Genomic DNA, 22629 nt, shown 5'->3' with positions numbered 1-22629 from the left:
GGAGTAAATGACATCTTTTCAAGTCAGTTTTGCATGCAGCGGCTTCACGGCATTTGGATTACGACAGACGAGCCATTCTGACGTTTTTGAAACGCGTTAGCGGAGGGTTTTTTTTACATTTTCAAAATGTGGGTTCCATGCATTTCAAGTGTAGCTGTTATTCTGGCTAGCTGACCCTAACCCCGAACGAGTTGTGTGGATTAAAAACTACACTGGACTTCTTGTTGGCATGAGGGTCGGTAAGTACTGTCTGTATTTTCATTCTAAAGTTGTCACAGTGACATTTAAGGTGTGTTGATGGATCTACATCATCAACTCATGCATTGAGTGACATTACAAGTTAATGTTCCACCTAAAAAATTGCCAGCAGTCGGCCCAGTGAATTAACTTATTTTACTTCGACTCCAGCTGCTGTGAGAGGCAGCAAAACATCCTTTCATTTCATAGTTACAGTTTACTAATAAAACTCTCCACAGTATGAACAGTGGTTACATGAGCCTCAAAACCAGACACAACTCAGCCCTGAGCAGAGTGACCGTCCTCTATTGACCAATCAGACTGCAGTGTTCACAGCTCCACCTTTTAGTACCAGATCTGTGTGCTAGGTACCCCAACAGAGGGGGGACCAAAAGTGGGGACAGTGTGGAACGGCTCCAGTGGTACCATCCACAACTTTTCACAGTGGAAATGGAAAAAAGGCGTACCGAACTAGACCATACCGTACTGCCTGGTGGAAACAGGGCTATTATGACTTCATACCATAGCCAGAGTAGAATTAAATAAGATATAAAGTAAACATATCTTTAATAGTTATATTAAAGATACTTATCTTTTTTTAAGGCAGTCAGTTACCTAGATTTTTCAAGTAAGATCAACTTGTCAAATTTTACAGTGTAATAGGTCCCATTTAATTAATTTGTACCCACTGGTTTGACTGGTAGCAGATTTGACACCTCCCCATCTACAGAGAAAGGTGATAACTAGAACAGCTGCTGACAAACTAACACAAGGCAGTGTCAAAACTGGCGCGGCTTCCAGTTAAGATAAATCCAGTTTTTAAGTGTTTCAAAGATCCACCATTAACACCACTGATGGAAGGAAAGAAAAATATCACCTGTTTAATTAAGGAATCATAGCAGAGGGGGTCGGATGTGAGTCTTCCTCTTGTCTTATTTTAGCAGCCACAAGAACAAAAAGCACCTTTTCTACCACAGTTTGGTTCTCCTCCACCTCCTGCTGCGCTCTGGGCAGCCCAGCATGGGTGATTGGCAGTTTGCTGCCCACCACGAGGGAGCGACGTGATGCCAGAATGGGAGGAAACAGAGCAGGGAGGTCTGCCTTCAATCCTAAACACCCAAATACTCACTCGACCTGAAAACGCTCCGCTGGGAGACAGCTCACACTCCACAAGGCCTCTGACTTATCTTTTTCATTTCATCCAGTTTGAGATAACTCCATCAAATATTATGACATTGTTTGCGATCCAATTTAAGCAAACCCAGTTGTGGTGCGACAAAGAGGCGAGACACCAATGAAAGCTGTGAATCTATCCATTTTTTTGTTGGTGAAAATGCGGCTGTTAGTAACATGGTGAGAATACAGATGGACAGCAGAGAAATGGATCAGGCTGCAGGAGCGCTTTGAGAAGTTTCTATTGATGTTTTGATATTTTCTTATTTGCCGTGTCCCTGGGTTGTTACTGCGATCCATTGTTAGGTGCAGTGAATTCAAGCTGACCTCAGCTAAGATGCAAACTATTCGAAGCCCACAGGCACTCAGTCACTTGCATTCAAAACAAGCTGCTCTGTATGTTTGCAGGCTGAAGTGTTCATCACGTGTCACACCGTCTTCTCACGCAGCATCGTCAATAATATGGTGTTGAGTTCAAAGTGCCAACTGTGTCAAGGTTTATTTAAATTGTCGTGGATATTAACACTTGACAGGTCTCTGTGAGTGTGTGCAGTTTGTCACTCTCTAATCTGCCTGTCATTCCTGCAACATGACAAATTCAGACTGACAGACTGATTGTGCTCCTGATTATGTTTGTCGTTGAAGCTGCTCTCCTGATGTTGTTGGTGTCTTAGTTTCTCTTATTTATGTCTTCAGTGCTAAGCTCTTGTTGCTATGGTGTATGTATTATTATCTTGTGTCAGTTAAACAGTCAGGTCCGTACTGTGCTGTCTTTACTCCACACTTTCCTGTCTGACTTTCTCTCAGTGGCACAGTTTTCTCCTTCATTTCGGCCAAAGCTGTCACTGCACATAGTATAACGGCCCATTTCTTCTGGGCTTTTTTCTTTTCTTGCTGCCTCTAGAAAGACACTTAGCTTCTTGCATGACGGAGAACTTTTTGGTCTTGTGTCAAAAGTCCTGCATGGCGATACAAGGGATTCTGGTATTTAACGCTCATAAATGTCTGTCAGAGCATCAAATGCGTTTTTATGATGCAAACCCAGGAGGAGTGTGAATTTTTGCTTTCACACCGCCATGCGGTAACTCGCCGCCTCCAGTTTTTCACTGAGGGGAAGGCGGCAGAGAGGAAGTGATGTCCAGCATGGCCATAAGGCTATGAGGCGGTTATCACCAACATGAACGCGCACAGATCTTGCTTTGTTGCACAGAGTTCAGTGTGTTTGACTTCTGGTGGGTGTCACCTGGTTTTGGCGGATCAAATAGGAAGCATCACAGAAGCAGAAAGGAGACAAGATGGAGGTACTGATAATGTTGGTGTCTAAATACACAGAGTTGTAAGGACAACCAGAAGCAAAACTGGGCCTGGAATAACCTTTCCACCAAACTTCAGATGACTGGTGAATTGTCCAAACATGAAGAAATATTAGGTCATTTCAGTGATTTCCTTTGTCTTGCTACAGTACAGAGCTACAAGCTTGCACTTCTGTCAGTCTTCACCAAAGCACCTGCCCGTCATCGCAGCTGTGGACCATAGCGGCAGCAGCAACTTTTAAAAATGCATTGCTTTTTAGGGGAACGCTCTTGCAGGCAGGTGGTTCTCAGGGCAGTCACCGTGTGGAGGTGTGAAAGCAGCTTGAGTGACATTTCAAGACATTTTGCACTGTACTCAGACATGTTAGCTACATGCAATACTGCATGTGGTCACTTGGGGCAGCAGTAAGCACAATGGTGCTGAGCAGGACTCCAGTCCAAATGCATGGAAGAAGTTATGTGCCATCTTGAATTTAACAGTGTTCAGAATCGCACACTAATGTACTGCTGACTACATACTCAATACGTCTGTACTGCACACTGCCTGCTGACAGAACAAAGCAATTACTGACAGACTGTACACACTGATGTGTACTCACATGACTGACAAGCGGTCTGACCCATCCAGCCAACGTGATTTCATCCCTACTCCTCGTGTTTTGGGCAGAAGCCCTTGGCGTTACTAAAATGACACTGTAGGGAACCTTCTGCATTATATCTTGACGCGGAAGGGTTCAGTGTTTAGCTTTTGGCAGAAAAACTACTTGGTTATGGCTTGGAAAAAATTGCAGATGTTGCTAAAATACACCTTTCAGTGCCACAAACGACATAACCAATGTTATTTAATCTACGTCCATTGCTCTGAGCGTCTAACAATGACGCGAACAGGTTTGTATTGGAGTTGGGGGAAAGCTACATGCTTTTCACTCAGACACTAAACGTTGCCCCTGATTAGCATGTTAACTGATTCCCCCAAACAAGTCCCATGACATATACACATACAATACATACACACACCCACCCACACACATCTCCACAAATGATGTAATACATCAAACAAGCAAACACATGTTGACACACACAAACTCACAAGCAAACACACACACAGAAATGAGCATTAAATAGGAGTATGTACAGAGACGGGTGAGTGGGCAAAAACAAATAGCAGCATATAACAGCTTATAAAAGCTTTACCAAACAATATAACAATGTTACTGATCTCTGATTTGCTGCTACTTAAGTTCTCCAAATTACTGTTTGTAAGTTGATTATATATTTGTCATTGTAGATCAGCATCCCCCTTTAAATGTTATCCCAAAATGAGGCAACTATGGGACAGTACCACATTTGATGCAAGATTGATTCCTCTTAATTATTGCAAGTTTATTCTAGACCCCAAATAGATAAAAACGTATATAATATTTGTAGTTGTATGATATGTATAGATACATCTTGAGTTGTGTTATAGATAATATTAAATAAATTTTTCCATTGAACAATGAAAATCTTTTTCAATAACCTCATTTGTTCAACCAGCACTCCCAAAATTGAAAATATTAAATTTACAGTGATATAAAACAGTGAAAAAATTCTCACAGTTGAGTGTCTGGAACCAGCAGTTTGGTGCTTTTGCTTGAAAACTTGTTTTAAAACTACGCAGTTGTCAAAATGCTTCATTTTCTCTTTGACTAATTAATTAATTAATCAGCTAATTACTAAACAAATAACAGAACCCAATCATTTAGACTAGACTTTCACTTCCAGCTGATGCAGACCTTTGTGAACACCCTTCCTACAAGTAGATGTCACATGTTGTAAGACGGTCCTGATTGATTGATTTTATTTCACGATTAAAAACACATATAACACTGCACTGCAGTCATTAAATACTGTACATTACAAATCACCAAGGGTGTAAACACAATAAAGTCTGAAGGCTTATTGTCGTTGGGGTCCTCTAGTGAACACTTGATGATCTTCATTCCTTATAAAATATGTTTTCCTGGCAGCGTGTCCTCTTTTTGTCCTTGTTGCTTGTTGTTTTCCGCCTGCTCACCGATATCATCGCGGGGGAAATGGGCTAAATAATGACAACTGTGTAGCTCAGCAACTTTAATGTAGAATCAATATTTCACAAGGAAGAATGATCGCTGTCCGTTAGGAAATAAGCAGAGAATTACTCCTCTGATATTCCCTGTTATCCTGTGATATGTTTTCAAAATGGAAAATTATTATTTTCGTGCATGGTACATGCACCGGAGCACACTTTGATGGTGGTAAATTACTCTGATGAAATCGCTGTTTCAATGGAGGAAGCTTCGCCGACCCCACTGTACTTTCGGGTTTGGGGAAATCAGCAATGATGATATATTAATGAATGATTTCCCCAACAGACCTATTTGTTATATTCAAGGCCACTAACTGAGTCTCAGGCAGTTTATTCAGCCAGGATGAAGTATACCTGTACACAAAAATATGAACAGTATCTTAACTGAACTCTTTTCCAGTTTGTCAGTTTTAAAAGACATTTAGAGGAGCAGTGTGTGAGATTTAGTGGCATCTAGTGGTGAGGACTGCAGATTGCAACCAGCTGAAACCTTCCCTGGTTAGAATTTCTTCAGTGTTCATTATTCAGGAGGTTTATACCGGGAGCAGAATTATCTAGAGGTCTCTTCCTCTCCAACACAAACAGACTGTTTGGCACATCGTAGACCGGCCACCAGCCCAGCACCTGCTAATGTGTGCTCAACTTTTTTCTGTGATAACTCAAAATGTGCTCACCACATTTCTGATTTAGACATTCAAGAGGTTTTTACCAGGAGTCAAAATCATCAGCAGAAGTCTCTTCTTCTCCAAAACAAACTGACCTGGTGATTTAAACCGGTAAAAACACTGATTGAAGCAGTACTACATTAATGCTTGTCGCAAAGGGGCTGCTAACTATGGTGGGCGACCTGAAAACTCGAAAACACCAATGGTCCTGTAGACCCTTTTAAAATGTTGTCTTTTTAGCCCATTAGCTAATGTTAGCTTCGATAGCCAAACACACTAGAAGAAATCGTTCAAGTGTCATTCTCCTTTGTGAGATTGGCATAGTAATCAACCACAAAGCTTCCTGTGACATCATCCACTGAGTGAGAGCATATGGGTCGGCCAGTCTGGTCACGTTGGTCTGTGCTTACGTTTTCAAGTAACACTGGCGGTCCCGGAGAGTGAGTGACCTGATATGGTGCGTTCGTAAATTCAGTCTGACGCTCTACGCTAAAATGAGAGCCCTGTTGGTCGAAGAAACGGAGCGTTATATTTCTTGAATTAACGCAGTTAAGTTAATCACACATTCACTCTGCTTGGCGCTTTGCTGCTCCGTCTCCACAGACTGAGTGCCTAAAGTGCGGCGCTTTGGATAACGATACATTCAGACAACGCTCCAAATTTATGAATGCTCCAGTTTGTACCAGAGTGCTAATGCTAGCTAATGTCTGTGGAGAATTGTTGTGCCTCTGGCTAAGCCACACCCACCAAAAAACGTCATCTGTTTACTAACAATAGAAGGGTCTATTTCGAGCGAGTGTTTAGTTTGTATTGTAGAAAGATAGCACTGCAACATGGTGATCTCAATGGACGAGGACCAGCTCCCTATGTAGATATAAACGGCTCACTCTGAAGATGCGTTCGTAAATCCAATCTGATGCTCTACACCAAAATGAGAGCCCTGTTGTTTGAAGAAACGGAGCATTCTATTTCTACATGAGTTAATCACACATTCACTCCACATGGCATTCTGGGGCTCTGTCTCCCCAGACAGTGTCCAGAGTATGCTCTGCTGCTCTGAGAGTGTGAGCTTCTGAATAACTCAACAGTAGACCCAACAGCGCTCTGAATTTACTAACAGTCCAGTTTGTGCTAGAGTGTGCTCCAGCACTGAAAGCACAACAATTTTTATATTCAGGTGATTTGACACTAAAGAAAACATGCTTAATTTATTAAGTATGCCATTTCTGCCAATATACCCCCCCTTTATCCTTCACACTGGACCTTTAACCCTATGGGCCCAAACAATGCATAGTGTGTCCAAATTCACACTTGTTCTTCTGTATAGTTTTTCTCCGCGACCGTGCACCACGCCTATCACCTGAAACAGCGGAATTGTAGCTTTCCGACAAGACCAAGCACTTGTCGGTAGTCCAATGTTTTCACAGCGAAAAAAAATGATAAAGTTACACTAAAATGATGTTTAACAGAGCTTTCATACAGCTCTGCACACACATTACTGTTGGATGGATTACTCGCGAATGCAGGGTCGCACAGAAATGCCACGCGTATTAGGGCTGGGCGGTATACCTGTTTGTACCGAAAACCGGTATTTATTTTCGTTATGATATGAATTTTTCATATACCGCAATACTGGTCAATAGCCCAAACAACGTCCGGAACGTGCGCGGCGGGAAAGTGTTTCAGTGGGTGAGAGCATTGAAAATTTTAGAGGTGAGAATGGCTGCCGGAGAGAGTCCTGAAAGCAAAGCAACTGTACATGATGACCCAGAAGAACTCATACCAAAAAGAGCAGTGTTTCCCCTATATGCAACTAGCAGCGGCGCACCACTGTTTACAATTCTCCTCTGCCCTCTGTATCAGTTTCGCCCCGATGCGCGCACACACACACACATACAGACAAAGCGCGCACACACAGGTAAGCACACTAGAGCACGGCTCGGGCCGCATCTTCCTGACCGCAGACGACCTGTCCCAAGTCCAAGACAGTTACGGCCGGGCTCCACCGGGCACGTCAGCGGCGCGACACGTCTGCAGCGCAAGTCCCGTAGCAGCTCGCCCCCCTGTTAATCAGCGGCTCCACCGGCAACGGGAGCGGCGCGAACCCCCATCTGTCACGCGACAACTCTCTATTTTACGCGGTTCTTCTATTTTTGTTGTGCTACGCTCTCCTACACGACCCTCCAGCAGATACAAACTACATGAAATAGTGTGCTAAACGAGCACAATATGTTTTTAAATGAATAAACCATTATCAGAGGTGATATGTGATGGTTTTTTTCATGCATTTACCCATGTTTATCCGTGACATTGTGTAAATGTCCGTGGCGGACATTTGAAAGCGAGTAGATGACAAACAGTACAGTAAACTTGTAGATAACTCAAATATATGTAATAACTTACATGGGAAATGCTTTAACATTTCATGCAGCCTACATGCAGCCTCTCGGCTCGGCAAACGGTAAACAACCCCGCTGGCTTCTCTACGTGTCGCTTCCGTACGCAGTCAGTGGAGCCCAAATGAATGGAGCGGAGCATGTGTTGCGTTCAGGCATTGTCAAGTAAATAACAAATTCCAGCACTTGAATAGGCTATAGCACAACACCGCAGCATGTCAAGTTCGCCGAACCTGAGCAAAATACCATGAAACCGATATGATTTTTTCTTTAAACCTTGATATGAAAATTTTGTCATACCGCCCAGCCCTAACGCATATCACATGAAAGTGCAGGACTAGCGCTTTCCAGTGATACCACACACATCATTGTGCTGTCATCCCATCATGCCATAAATCCAGATTGATTGTCTACAATATAAAAACCTGACAAATTTCTTTACAATCCATTATACAGATCTTGTTATCAGTCACTTCACATAGTGAGGAATATCGTATCTTACCACATCTTAGGCTTGCGTGTGTTTCTCCCTGTCTATCCACATTTGTAGTCCAGCTTTCAAGATGCAAATATCTCCATATTGTCCAGTTGACACTCCATCAAACTTTGTATGACAAGACCAGCCACTTCACCTTTGCGCACCCAAACAACTGTAACCTAATTATGCATGCTGACAGGGCCGTAGTCACCATATACATTGAGGGGGACATGTTGCACATTGCACTTGGTTGACTATTTTTCTATGATCTTAGATGTAAATATTGCATGTTTCTTTCAGATAAAACACATTTTTGACTTGTGAATGAGTCAATGGAATTTCTTGCAATAATGAAAAAATACTGGCAATCATGTCCGCCTAGCACAAACCACATGTTTTGGACAGCTGTGAAGTGACAGAATGTCCCACCATCACAGTTATATTCCCAGACTCCAGAGAGTCTCCCCTCTTCATCTATAGCAGAATATGTCATTTTTCCAACTTGCTATGGTGAGATACATGTAAAAATGTAAGAATTTAGTTACACGGATTTGTTTTTTTCATTGATATAAAAATTAATATAAAATACAGGCACATAGAAGGACATGAAATGATAGCCCAGATTGTCGTGAAAAAAACAAGATATAGCATGTGTATGTAGCCTTTAGAATGACTGTGATATGAGCTTAAAAGTAAAGGCAGAAAAAATACCCCAAAAACGCCTAGGGCCCATAGGGTTAAATGCGCCAGAGTCACATCTGGCTCACCTGATGTATGTGAAGTTGACAAAATTTGCAAAAGTCAAACTACAAGAGTGTTGGGATGAACTCTCACTTCCTGAGTTACCTTTCCATAATTAATCCAATAATAAATCCTGTATATCATGCTGCACAGTGCAGGGGTTGCTTTATCACAAGTATAGATTTTTTTAAGAATTTTATGGCGCTTCTACTTTTATGTACTGATTATGGTTGTGTCATTTTGGATAAGATCTCTCCCTCAGACACTATGTGAGAGCTTATTAACAGCTGAGTCTGTGGAGGTGGAAATCTCACTCATATAAATAATCTATAAGCAAGAGTCGTTGATGAGAGCCCCTACTGTACTGCGCTCCTCTTTTTCACGCAGGATGTAAACTCTCATTTGCTGCATCTCTCTAGAAGTTAAGTTGAAATTGTTTGCATAATCTGTGTTGACTGTTGGGCTCGAGCTCCCCTCCACCCGACTGTCAACAGAATATTGAGGTCACATTCAAAATCCATGAAGTCAACCGTCTAAATTTTGAATGAGACGTGCAAAAACTGGGTCTGGACGAACCACTGGACGTCTAACAGCTTGTAAATTGCTGCTGAAATGGTGCCGTCACTGAGGTCTGACATTCACCATCAGCTGCCACTATGACTCAGATGTGTTATTTTCAAAGACAGGTTTTATATTGGAAGAGCATCTCCGTTCTTACCTGGAGCATTATAACACGATTCGCTCCTCAGGAGGAGAAGCTTGGCGTGGTCATGTGGTCATTAATAATCCCGCGCAAGGACTCGCACACACGTGAGAGTGTGCTAATAACAAACACTGCGCCCCCTCTTTGACAGCACTTTGTAGCTGAGAGAAGATGAAGAGGTGAAGAGGTCACTCATTCCCCGAGGGAGATTGCATCTTGGCAGCTAGATTGCATTTCAGCGTTCAAGGCCTCATCTTATTCCATAACCAATAAGAACAGAAGTATGACAAATCAAAGTAATCCCAGCAAGGTAACCACAAGGGCCAGCATCCCTTCAAAACTCTGTGACAAGTTGTGCAATGGATTGCATTAAAGGGGAGTCAAAATGAAACATAGCTGAAGCAGAGATCGAGATCATTCAATGTGAAGCTCAGCTGTGGAACATGACAGGCTTCACAGTGCGAATGAAAGTGATCTGTTGTGGGGCTATCGGAGTAGGATTGACGGAGGCAGACAGACACCAAGGCTCAAAACGTCCCCACGGCAAACAGATACGATCAGCCAGATAGAGCAGATTGACAGCAGATGCTTTGATGGGCTGAGAATGCGCTGTTGTGCAGGGAGGAGGGTGAAGCAGAGGTAGGTGAAGAATTACAGCACAGTGGTAACACTGTGATTAACTAGTGTACACATAATGCAAGCTCCAAATATGCCAAAGCTTAACACAGCAAACAATGCAGAGTACACCCACACTTAAAGTACTGTATAGGGAACAGAAAAAGCTCGACTCACCCACACAGTGGGCTTTGTACACATGATCTAAATGCATGATCTGTCTCTTTCTCACACTCCCCCCCTCCTCACTCCTCTCACATCACTCTGGTTGCACAGACACACACAAGAGAGCTCCCTCTCAACAAGATAAGAAAAAATATGAGTAACAGAGAAACTAAAAAATGCAAAAGTCAAGAAAGCAGAAGAAGCACTGTCTTCTAAACAAACATCCCCCAAAGCTCACACTCACTCAGAGGTAGAAGAAGATAAAAAGGGACTCACCCAGAAAAGGAGGTTGAAGAAGACCATTCCATATCGCAGGGCCATCATGCAACCCTCGGCCATCCTGCAGCGCCGCAGTTCTAGGAGGAATATGAAGGAGAGGTCCAGGTAAAACACCACATACTTCTTCCCCTGGGCGTAGCGCCCCTTGGACGTCTGCGGCCCTTTTGTCGTGTGAAAGCCGAACGCAAACGGTGGCCGCTTGTACTCAAACTCCCCGCTGAATCGGTGAAACCCAGAAGTGAACGGCGGCGTGTCAGGTTTGCTGTCCAGAGACGGACTGCGCCGGTACGGAGTCTCGTCTGTGCTCGAGCGTCTCATTATGGAAGCTGAATGAGCCTTTAAGAGTCTTTGATAGTCACTTTGTGTACTTCAGGTCTGAGCAAAGTCCACAATGAGGGACCAGGAGTTATTCCACTGGGCACTGAGAGATGGATTTTGGTGATTTTTCAACCTGTCCTCAGTTTACCTCAAAATAGTTACAACCCCTGTCAAACCCTGGAGCGGCTGATTTAATTTTACCACAGGTGTGATCACACTTGATCTGACTTAATCTGTAGAAGATAATGTGCTGCCATCCACTTGACTTGAGTTCGTCTCTTTAATCCTACAGTGCTACTATATTCAGCAGGAGACTCTGCATAATCCTGCCGCAACACCTGTGTAATTCTGTGTATTTAGGACATAATCCCAGCACACACACACACATCTGTACATCCCTGTTTCCCTCTCTGTAATCGCTCAAACACAGGTGTCATGCTCTGAGAGATAAGCCGGTCTGCAGTTTCATCTCCTAACGCTTCAATCAGGTAAACGACCGGAGGGCTTCGGCTCGACCTCTCCGGCTGTTTTGGGCTGGCGAAATGATCCAGAAACGTCCTACCTGGTCTCATGAGAAATTCCTGAGCAGGTGCTCTCGGCCGGGAGGTAATGGCACCCCTGAATCGGCCAATCAACTTCTTTTACTCAGTATCACATCAGCTGAGAATGAAATGCTATGCTTGGGTCTAAGTCGTGGCTGAGTGTTCGGCATGTGGTTGTCGATGTGCTTTTGCTGACATGCAAAAAGAAAACAGATAAGGAGATGAGAGGGAAGGATGATGTTATGAAAAGAAGCGTGAGAGGATGAATAACGGATGTGAGAGGACCATTCTTTGGCTTCTTGGATTAGTATCCCTGTTGAATTCCTGCCTTGCCCAGTTCCCCCCTCGCTCTTTTTGCATCTGCCCTAACTTGTCCTTTTTGTCTCTGAAAAGTGTCTAGGGGTTACCCTGCCTCTCTTCCACAGCCTGCTCTTCACACATCTAGCAATTCGCCCTCTTAAACTCCTGCTTATTCTCTCCCTGCACCTCACACTGAGCCCCTCTCTGCGCTCCCCCCTCTGTGCTGACGGCGGTTAATTAATTTCCAGACTCTCATCAGTGAAGCAAAGTGTGCGGTGTCCCCTCTTCTCGTCTCTCCTTCCTCCGCTACAGCATTTCTCTCCTCTTCTCTAGGTGGGCAAGGAGATCAAGGTGTCCACCGGGGTCATTGCAAAGCAGCGGGAGAAGAATAAGCAAGAAGGAGAGACAGGCAGGGAGAAGAGAAAGACAGTTTCCACAGAGAAGCAAAAAGAAAGACTGCAGTGTTTGAGCGGTAGTCCAGTCTCGCTGCCTGAAGCTCCCTCCCTCTTTCTCTTCACAAGCTCCTGTTCTCTTTCTCTCTCTGTTCACCCCCCTCCCCTTTTCTTTCCTCCCTTCCCTCACAAGCTCCGATGCTCTCCCCTCAGCACGCACAATCTCAAACACCCCATCCCTCCTCGGTAACTGTCCCCAAAACCTGGCAGCGCGAAAGGCAGGAGCAGTCATTCATATTCTGGCCACACCCTATGAGGGAGCACAACCAATCAGTGTCTCGCAGCCCCATCCTCCCTCGTGCACACGCCAATCATGCCCTACCATCAACCAGATAACACTCTCACACATACACATACAAACACACACACAATGTATATGCTCACACAAACGCGCACAGAACCTAGTGTGTTGTGAACATACCAGTGCTGAGAAGCTTGCTGCACTTGCGCTAGTGCTTCCTCCTCCTCTCCTCTCTGCCTCCTGCCTGGAACTCATTCCATATGCAGAGGTTGTTCTTGCGCACAACCCAGGCTGCTCTCTGCACGCTTGGCTTCAGTCATGTTTCCCCTCTCCCTCACCCCCTCTGGACCTGGACTTGGGTCACACAGCATCCATGTTGCCACACTTGGCACTGATTTTTCACACTACAAACAACTCACCTAAAGTGTGTCACAGCGCGAACGTTGTGGGAAGCCACACTGCTGCTGACACAAAATAACTGCATGCCCCCCCGCAACCTGGTGGCCATCTGGGTCAGTGGCTTTATGAGTCCACAGGGACGTTTCAGAGCTGCAGAGGTACTGACTGAGTTCATGGCTGCATCGAGTATTTAATGGATTTCTGTTTCCTCTCCTGCATGTATTTTTGTCAGGCAGCGGAGGTGGTGGTCTAACAGAGTGGATGTGACTTTCTGACTGACTGACATTGTTGAAAAGAGCATACACTACGGCTGGGCTAATAGTGCTTTCCTCCAAAAAGGTTACTGGACATGAGGCAATGTCAAAATGATAAGTAAGATTCTGAACTTTAATAGTATTTACAGCAAACGCAAAAATGGTTTGGGTTACATGCAGGTCAACAAGCAAAAGGGCCAATATTTTTTTTATCATTTTGTTTGGTGTCTGAGTCAACACCATGATGTTACTAGCTAAAAGAGTGCTCACTAAATAGGTTTACATTCATATGCAGCACAAATTTTAAGCAAATCAATTAAGATATCAGCAAAAGGAAAAGCTAATTATTGCGTGTCACCAGAGTAAAGGCCTTTGCACACCAGTCCGTTTTTTTCGTCCGAAATTTTGTCACTCATCAAAGTTTTTTGGAACAGGTCTCTGTGTTTTTAGCTTCCGTCAAAAGGCTTTAGAGAGTTTTTTGACTAAGAATCAGTGACGAAAATGTGGCGGCGGGACACATATCCGTGACAAGACAGAGGATCATTCCATAACTCAGATAGCTGACTTTCAACAGTTCAGATAGGAATATTCAGGTGGATAATGATGATGAGGAGGAGGATGTGGACAGCACACAGACAGAGAGAGAGAGAGAGAGAGAGAGAGAGTGAAAGTGTTGAGACAGAGAGGGAGGACAGCTTGGCCCCTTCAGCTGCGTTGCCAAATGTCAGACGTGAGGAAAGAGTGGCAGCGGCCAAGAAGGTAACTCCAGTGGAGAGGAGCAGGGGAGGAAATGTGTCTCTGTATAATGTTTTTTTATCAGCTGTCAAGTAAAAAAACGTTACGCAGAGAAAATAGACTCTGTGTGCAAAAGCTTTAAGACATTGGCATTGTGCGTTGCTGAAAACCATGGCTGTGTTACATTTGTATGTTTCATACAGTATGTATGACCTGTTCAGATGGATGGTGGATGGTGGACAACATGACACTGAAACATAACAGCTGATCACTGTATGAGACCAACAAATTGTTAATGAGAGTTCTGGACATTTTCAGCGATGTTTCTAGCAACCAAACCAGGTATTTTAAGCCCAAACGTGATCTTTTCCTAACACTAACCAAGTGGTTTTGTGCCTAAATGGCTGCAGGACCGTTGCCAAGCAGCAGACAGCAGCAACGGTTGGAGACCAACAAAAGCAGGTGTTTTAACAGGGATATGTCCAGCTGTGTCTGTAGCAACAAAAAACTAACTGTAACTGTCTAACCGTGTTTCTAGCAACAGTCACAGGTACTTTTTAATGAGAGTGTGGAATACATCCAGAGAGTTTGTGGCAACAAAAGCAGGTATTTTTTAAGAAGAGTTTGGGACATGTCCAGCTATGTTACTAGCGACAAATGCGGGTACCTTTTAACAAGAGTTCAGGATATGTCTAGCAGTTTGAAGCAATAAAAGCAAGATCTTTTTAAGGAGAGTTTGGGACATAACCAGTCGTGTTTGTAGCTACCAAAGCAGGTATTATAAGCCAAAACATGATCATTTGCTAACCATAACCAAGTGTTTTTTGTGCCACATACACCAGTCAGCCAAAACATTAAAACCACTGACAAATGAAGTGAACATTGATCATCTTGTTACAGTGTAATGGTCTGTTGGGAAATCTTGGGTTCTGACATTTGTGTGGATGCCACCTGACATGCTCCACCCACTTGAACACCAGTGCAGACCAGGCACCCCCCATTATAGCAACGGCACTCCCCAGTAGCTGTGGCCTAGCCTGAGTGTCAGACTGAAGCTCCCAGAACCTTCAGTCTGACATCGCCTCCATTGAAGGTGATTTACAAGGGGGAGGGAATTTGATTTTTTCCCTAACCAATCAGTAGAGATCAACGACTCACCCAGAATCTGACGTCATTAGTATCCATGCCTTGGGGGTGCCGAAAACAAGCGAGCATTGCCCGTTTAAAATGTCTCCGTCGTTGTGCACGCCCAGCTGCATCACCGTTAAATCCAGTTTAGCAGCTTCCTTAATTTGGTCCTCCATTAACGCAAGTAGTGGCGAAATACCTCGATAGCATTGTTAATGTGGTCTGTAGGATCTGTAGCGGTCGCCATTGTTGCTATCCTCACCAGTTACCCACCGGCGTACAGCTTGACATCAGCGTGGCGCTGACTGGCTAATCGCTAGACCCCCGGCGTTCATTGGTCCATCCATTGTTTGGACGAGATAAATCACACATTCGTTGAAGTATGCCAGACCAGTAATGCAAGCCTACTCAGTTGAGTGGGCGGGGTCTGTGGTCTGGAACCAGGCTAGCTGTGGCCCCTCAACAGGACAATGCGCCATGCCACACCACAAAACTGCTCAGGATTGGTCCGAGGAACGTGACAAAGAGCTCAAGGCATCAACCTGGTCTACAAATTCAGCAGATCCCAATTTGATCAAACATCTGTGGGATATGCTGGTTCCCCACCTTACAACCCACAGGACTCAAAAGATCTGAAGCTAATGCTCTGGTGCCAGACACCAAAGGTTACCCCCCAGAGGTCCTGTGTCCATGCCTTAACAGGTCAGAGCCAAGTCCAGTCCAAGGAGAAACCACCGTAAATCCGGGGTACCTCTGGGGCACCAGCACCTCCCTCGAATGTTCGATCAGGTTGGGATCTGGGGTATTTGGAGGCCAGGTCGACACCTTGAGCTCTTTGTCCAGTTCCTTGGGTCATTCCTGAGCATTTTTTGTGGTGAAACCCTATGAAGGGGTTTATTTTGTCTGCAGTGGTGTTTGGGTGGGTGGAGCATGTCAAGTTGCATCCACATGAATGCCAGGACTCAAGGTTTCCCAGCAGAACATTTCACTGTAACAAGATGATCAATGTTATTCACTTCACCCACCAATGGATTTAATGTTTTGGCTGATCGGTGTATCATCATACATCCATATCATAAATATACAAATGTAACGTATCCTTGGTTTGCCAGAACGTACAATGCCAACCTTTATTCTGGTGATTGGGTTGTGTGTGTTTCTGCCCAACACTGTTACGCGGACATTAGGAGTTGGTTCATCAAGATAAATTGACAAGATAAGAGACAAGTTGGTGGCTCTTATTGTCATGTCAGGTGCCATTACAGCCATTACAGACGAAGAGGGTGCAACAAGAGGACGGTATTAAAAGAGCAACGGTCAAAACATCATGTAAATGTGGTATTTATGTTTGCTTCAAGTAGTGATTAGAGAGAGTTTACGGTCTCATTATCGCTTCACACAGATCAGATGTTTTCATCTGCCTCTTCAGTGGAGCAGAAGCTTCATATACTTCATGATTTAGTTGCAGAGTCTGTTTTTTAATGCACTTTGTAGCATTCTACTTCTATAAATACACCAGCTTTGCCCACCTCAAACAAGTGTAAAGGCTTTCTTTAATATTGCATTTTGTTTTTGAATTCCTGCATTTCCACCCAGCTGTTTTTATATGCAGAATAAAAATACGTGGATGCACCTATAGTCCTGTATCGCAGCCAGTCCACAATCCAGCAAGGTGTAGAGACAGCTTAAATCCTGATCTCTACAGATGTAGACATTTGTCTCTGCTGCTGAGTGTGCTGAAACATGATCCATATTGCTGAAACACAACACGTAGGCTGTATGTCATATTCATACAGCATGAGATTTTCCCACTTAGAAGTTACTTATGCCAGTTATTGGCACAATTTGCTGTCACATTCATGAAATATACAGACTGGGATGAATCATGCAGCAGGAAACTCCTTATATGTCTGCAAGTGGATTGTCATTAGCATACTGTGACGCCACGAAGCAAAACACATGACATGACAAGCAGTTACTGTTAGTCATTCATGTAATTCCCTGACCTAACACATCAGCCACAACACACAGCACATCTCTAGCCTAGATTCACACACAAACACACACACAAACCAGCGCACTAAGTAAACGTGCAGTGGCACCCCGCGGGTGGCGGCAGCTTTGATGTCCTCAGCGTGTACAAACACACAGAGGGAGAAAAAAGGAGGTTTGGCTGCAGCAAGGAAACATGATACACAACATGATGAAATTCATCTCTGTTAGACGGAGGGTTTATATATACAGGCACATAATGGTGCTTTATGAACCGCTGTCATGTGAAAAAAGGATGTAACCGGACTGACATGCTCAGCGAGATGCACAAAGTGTGCTGTGCTGCACTCTGGTCTCCATGCAGTCATAAAGGGGTGTGAGTCTGGCTTGCTTTCCCTTGTTTAAAGCTGCAATACGAGTCTCCTATGAATATCTCCAGTAAATGACAAAACAGGCTACAAGGATAACTGCAGTGGGCACAGAGCAGCAATATGAGCATATGAAATGAGAATGGCTTTCCACAAGACTGGCAAATTATTTAGAGCTGTTTGCTTGGTGGAACTTTAGCTTATGCAACTGCAATCATTTCACTTCACGCTTGATGTTTTTTTGGGCAAGTTAAAATTTCAGACGTTATATGCTTGTTTCAAGGCAACCTGTTTTCTCCTTGGACACTATTAGAAGGCTATAAATCAGTGTAACAGTGCCACGATTCAGTGAAGCGTCCTTTGTGTGCAGTCATGATGGCAGTGTTCACAGTGATGCAGAGGCAAGAGCAGCTTTGCTTCTAATATTTTGTGTGTTTATTTCTATATCACTTATTAATTGAAATTGAATTTCTGCTATTATGGTGATTATATTATTTCCCAAGATAAGTGTTTGAGACAAAAAATGTAATTTGAAATATTAATATACCAACATTATAGTTGCTTTATACTATTAAATATGAATCAGTCAATGAGTGGGTTTACATGGACAGTTTAATTCCCTTTTCATTCGGAATTAAAGTTCATTCCTATTAAAAGTGATTGGGAATGAAATTGGCCAACGCGATTGAAAATTCAATCCAATGTAAGGAGCTGGAATATTCCATTTCTAATTCCGAATGAAAGAATTTCTTGCACTTGTATGCACTCCTCTTTAAGTTCATTCCGGTCTTTCTGCACATGCTCGTTTCCTTGCCCTTCTGGCGCGATGATGTATATAGCGCGCATAGCAACAGGCTGCATAGCAACGGGCTGAGATAGAGCAGTCGGACTCGTTGCACTCACTGGTCTCCATTCGCCAAAGCACGGTCTTCTATCTCCCTTCTCCGACCTTCTGCCTCCCTTCTCCTCCTCAACAGACGAAGCATTAGCAGAGGTTGTTGTCGTACTGCTGCTTCAGGAATATAAGCAAAACACGCCCGAAAAAGGCACAAAGAACGACATCGTCAAGCATCTTGTTATCCAGAGCAAGGACTACAGTGTTTTCTTCCGGTACACGTAAACACGTAACATCCGCCCCGCCCCCTATCCAATCAGAAACCTTCCCTGCCCCAAACTTTGCGTGGACCCGAATAAAGGTGATTAAACTGATCTCCCGTGTAAACCCTCATTTGGAATTAATATTTCCCATGTAAACTACCTGGAAAAACTTAAATTCCGAATGATTTCATTCAGATTTATTTAATTCTGAATGAGAAGCCATCATGTAACCGCACCCAGTGGTAGTCGTCCTTGGTTTATGACGTCTCTACATGTTACCATCCTGGCAATATGAATCTAATTACCTAAATTACTCTAGAAATGAAAAGAGCAGTTTGTGACATTGTTGGTGTTGCAGTTTGGGCCAATCCCATTTTTATTTTAACCCCTACACCTCATTTTCAAGTGCTCCTTTGACCCTCAGAACAGAGTTATGAGAAGTAGTGGTTGAAATCTCCTCCTGTGAAACAGGACAAACCTTCATGACCCTGATACAGCACCAATATCGTCATCATCAGCAATGGTTTTAGCAAACAGGCGTGACTGGCAATAATGGTATTATCACAGTAACATATACCCTTCCCCCTACAGTCCAAAGGCATACCGGGTAGTTTGATTGGTGACTTTAAATTGCCTGTAGGTGTAAATGTGAGCATGAATTGTTGTCTGTCTCTGTAGCCCCTTTTACGTGGTGTCCTCGAAGCAGGAATTTCCTGCCATTATGCCGCCTCACTGCTCCGTATAAAAGGTACAATCGCAGAATGGGGGACATAGTCTTTACTTGCCTTTAAGCCAGCATAAGAGGTAGTGCCAGCGCCGAAACGGGACAGCTTACAGGATGGGACAATGGATGAGACGGGTGTGACGTTTTGACATTGCATTATGTATGCAACCCACCCACGAGAGAAATAAAAAGCAGCTAATAGCAGTTAGCAGCTAACTCAAAGAAGAACAGCAGCTGAAAATGTCTGAAAATTGGGAAAACAATGAGGTCCTGGAGTTCCTTACCCTCCAAGCAGAGGACGAGATCAACAACCATGTAACAGAGCCAGTAAATGACTGTTATTCCCATTTGAATGCCATTGTCATTGTTTATAAATGCTGCCAACACCTATGTTATATGTCACACTAGAGGCTGACACTGTCACGCCTGTCATGCCTCTTTTCCTTCCACATGCCGGCATAGCGTCTAAAATCACACACTGTAGTGATGTGATGCAGCTGTTGTTTAGGTCTATGTAAAAATGCAAAGGCAGCATAAATAAGGGACTTTGTAGCGGACCTGTAGTGTGATCTCTTTGTAAAAAGGGCTTGTGTGCCAGCTCTGTGGTAGTCTTGCAACCTGTTCCTGTGTAGGATCCCCTGATTTTCACCAGTGTCAGCTGGGATCGGCACCAGCCCCCTGTGACCCTGAATAGGATAAGTGGTTACAGATCATGGATGGATGGACAGCGATCCATTTATCTGATGGAGAAAAAAAAGCATGGACGTATGCACTTCATGCACAACTCAGGTTTCACGCTGTCAATCGATCAAATGAGTTATCAAATGAAAAATAAACCCTGCTTCATTACTAGGCAAGTAGCGTTGCTCCGTAGGCTTATGTTAGCAACCTGTGCGCCTACCCTGCCAGAACAGGCAAATATTAAAGCAAGTGGCAATATCAAGGGCTGAAAAATGACGCCAACTTGGAAGTGTCAAAAACTGCAGTTCTCTAATGGCCACTTGAGGCTGGCTACAAAATAGAGTCAAGTCTGGTCACTGCTGACTCCAAAAAAAAAACAAGAAGGTAATGACTAAAATGCCGAACTTCAGAACAGCAGATTACAAACCAGTTGGTGACATCACGTCAGCTACGTCCATTATTTATACACTCTATGGTCAATCCCCATAGACCCATATGTTAAAATGTCCAACTGTAGAGCAGAAATAAATATGTTTATAGCCTGGTACAATAACCAGTTTTGGTCTCTGTAGCTAATTTCAACATTTATGACAACTGCACAGCGGGTGACTTTTTATATAACTCATCCGTTTACATTTTATTAAGGCCTAACATTACACGTAATAAAGGGCGGGCCGCTTTGAGTGACAGGCTGTCTGCTGATAGTGTCCTCAGCTTTTAAGTTAGATCCACCCCTCGCTCCTCCACAGTGCCAGCCTCTCGTCCAAAATATGGTCACGTATGGCTCCAGAAAACCAAGATGGTGATGGCCCAAATGACAAACTCCCAGAATGGGAGTCCACAAACCAACTGGTAACGATACGTTAGATTCAGCCACTACTTTTACAGTGTGTGTGTTCGAGGAGCGGTAACAAGTGCAACAATTTTGATGCTGGAGTTGAGTTTAATTTCAGGTGTTATATGCCATCACAGGGAGAATATGTCACAATGTTGGACTGTGGTGCAAATCAGCCATAATGGTGTAACAGTTGATAGGTAGCTAGTTAGCTAGGCAGACAGCAGCATGCTATGACATTTTTTCTTTTCAATAAAGAAAAGGAGCATAATACACTGAAACAACATTGAACAAACAAATTACAATGATTACTGTTGTTTTTAAAATCTGTTAACGAGTAAAATACATGTGCGGGTTTCTTTTGTTGTTGCGCAGCCATCTTGCAGATGAGTTCTCATAACACTCACTTGGTTTGGAGTGTGCCTCTGAAAAACCTTAGTTTAGATGGCTATGTAGCCCTAACACTTCACCCCACCCCTCTATCCAGGAACTGGGAGACCCTACTCCTAGACATTAATGCACAAACAGAGAGGTAAGGGCTGAGTGGTAGGGGCGAGGGGTGTGCTGGGATTGGCCCTTTGAATCTTTTTTTGAAAACTGTCTTCAGGCATTAAACAGCTTCATCCTATCAGCCCACATGTAGAATAAATGCACTTTGATACTCTGCAAACCATCTTAAAAAGTCACTTTACTGTAACTCTGCACAGCAGTTTCTGGCCATGAGCACACCACAATATCACATCGTGACCAGGGGTCAATAAACAGAAGCTGAGGATCTGCCAGGCTCAGGTGGCGTCAAGATTTCACTTTCCACAAACACAGCTGTGTGTGAGGCGTATGAGCCAACTGAAAGCACATTTTCACAACTGCATGACACCAAAGATCATCGAGGAATCAGAACCATGACGATAAATAACAACAGCTCTGATGGGAAATACAGATTTTACCCAACTGGGCCGACTCGCAAGGGATTTAAGATTCGCTTCACTGACAAAATTGAGATTTATGGACAGTAAAACCAAAATAGACACATCAAGATACAGACTGAGTGTTTGGATAAAACAAAAGCTAACGTTGCAGAATAAATGAAACAGGAAAACACAAGATCAAATGATGAATAAATTACGAAAAAGCATTGCTGTGGAAGTGGTAAAATGATATAACCGTAGATACTATATTAAAAAGAATTGCTTTGGAATAACAGAAAATTACATCTGTTTTAAATCTCTCAGTATCTTCAAAACACAATAGGATGATATAACAAAAGGTTCATGTAACGCTTTTCTCGCATGTTGTTATAAAACCTCTAGATATAGTTATAATTTAGATGGATACTGACAACAGAACAGAAAAGTGAATGCACTGAATGAACTGGAGCATGACCTCGACTGTGTCTAAATTTACCTGAAGCAAAATGTGGCCTCACATTCTTGACAACAGCCAGGCAGAAATCTAAATTGTTGGGTTTATTCGGTGTCACAGAAAGGCAGTGCTGAGTACTGTTGGCATAGCAATGGACTGGCTGCACAGGCAGAGCATGCTTTTTGGCATGTATTTGTGTGACATACAGACAGATTTAACTTTATGTAATGATATAGTATCGTTTAGATCAAGATTTCCTTTTGTGATATCTGAAAAGAGTCACTGTCAGATTACAGGTAAGTAGCAGCCTTTTAATGTTAGTTTGATG

General features: G+C 43.5%; 1 protein-coding gene and 1 long non-coding RNA gene across 4 annotated transcripts in view; one reads left to right on the top strand and one right to left on the bottom strand.

Annotated features, from left to right (window-relative positions):
• Positions 1-22629, bottom strand: part of tspan4a (tetraspanin 4a) — a 246999-nt gene that overhangs the window by 184720 nt on the left and 39650 nt on the right. For 2 of the 3 annotated variants that reach the window (XM_049596289.1, XM_049596297.1), the window contains exon 2: positions 10870-10949. In XM_049596289.1, the coding sequence (XP_049452246.1) occupies positions 10870-10932 (63 nt within the window). In that variant the 5' untranslated portion in view covers positions 10933-10949. Of the gene's footprint in view, positions 1-10869; positions 12613-22629 lie in introns of those variants that run through there. The other variant, XM_049596279.1, reaches the window with a different exon arrangement.
• LOC125901047 (uncharacterized) overlaps positions 1-22629 on the top strand; it is a 115076-nt gene that overhangs the window by 57389 nt on the left and 35058 nt on the right. The gene's annotated exons all lie outside the window — the stretch shown is intronic.

The sequence above is a fragment of the Epinephelus fuscoguttatus genome, linkage group LG2, assembly GCF_011397635.1.
Source record: "Epinephelus fuscoguttatus linkage group LG2, E.fuscoguttatus.final_Chr_v1".
Taxonomy (NCBI): Eukaryota; Metazoa; Chordata; class Actinopteri; order Perciformes; family Serranidae; genus Epinephelus; species Epinephelus fuscoguttatus.
This window is presented reverse-complemented; position numbering and strand designations above follow the sequence as displayed.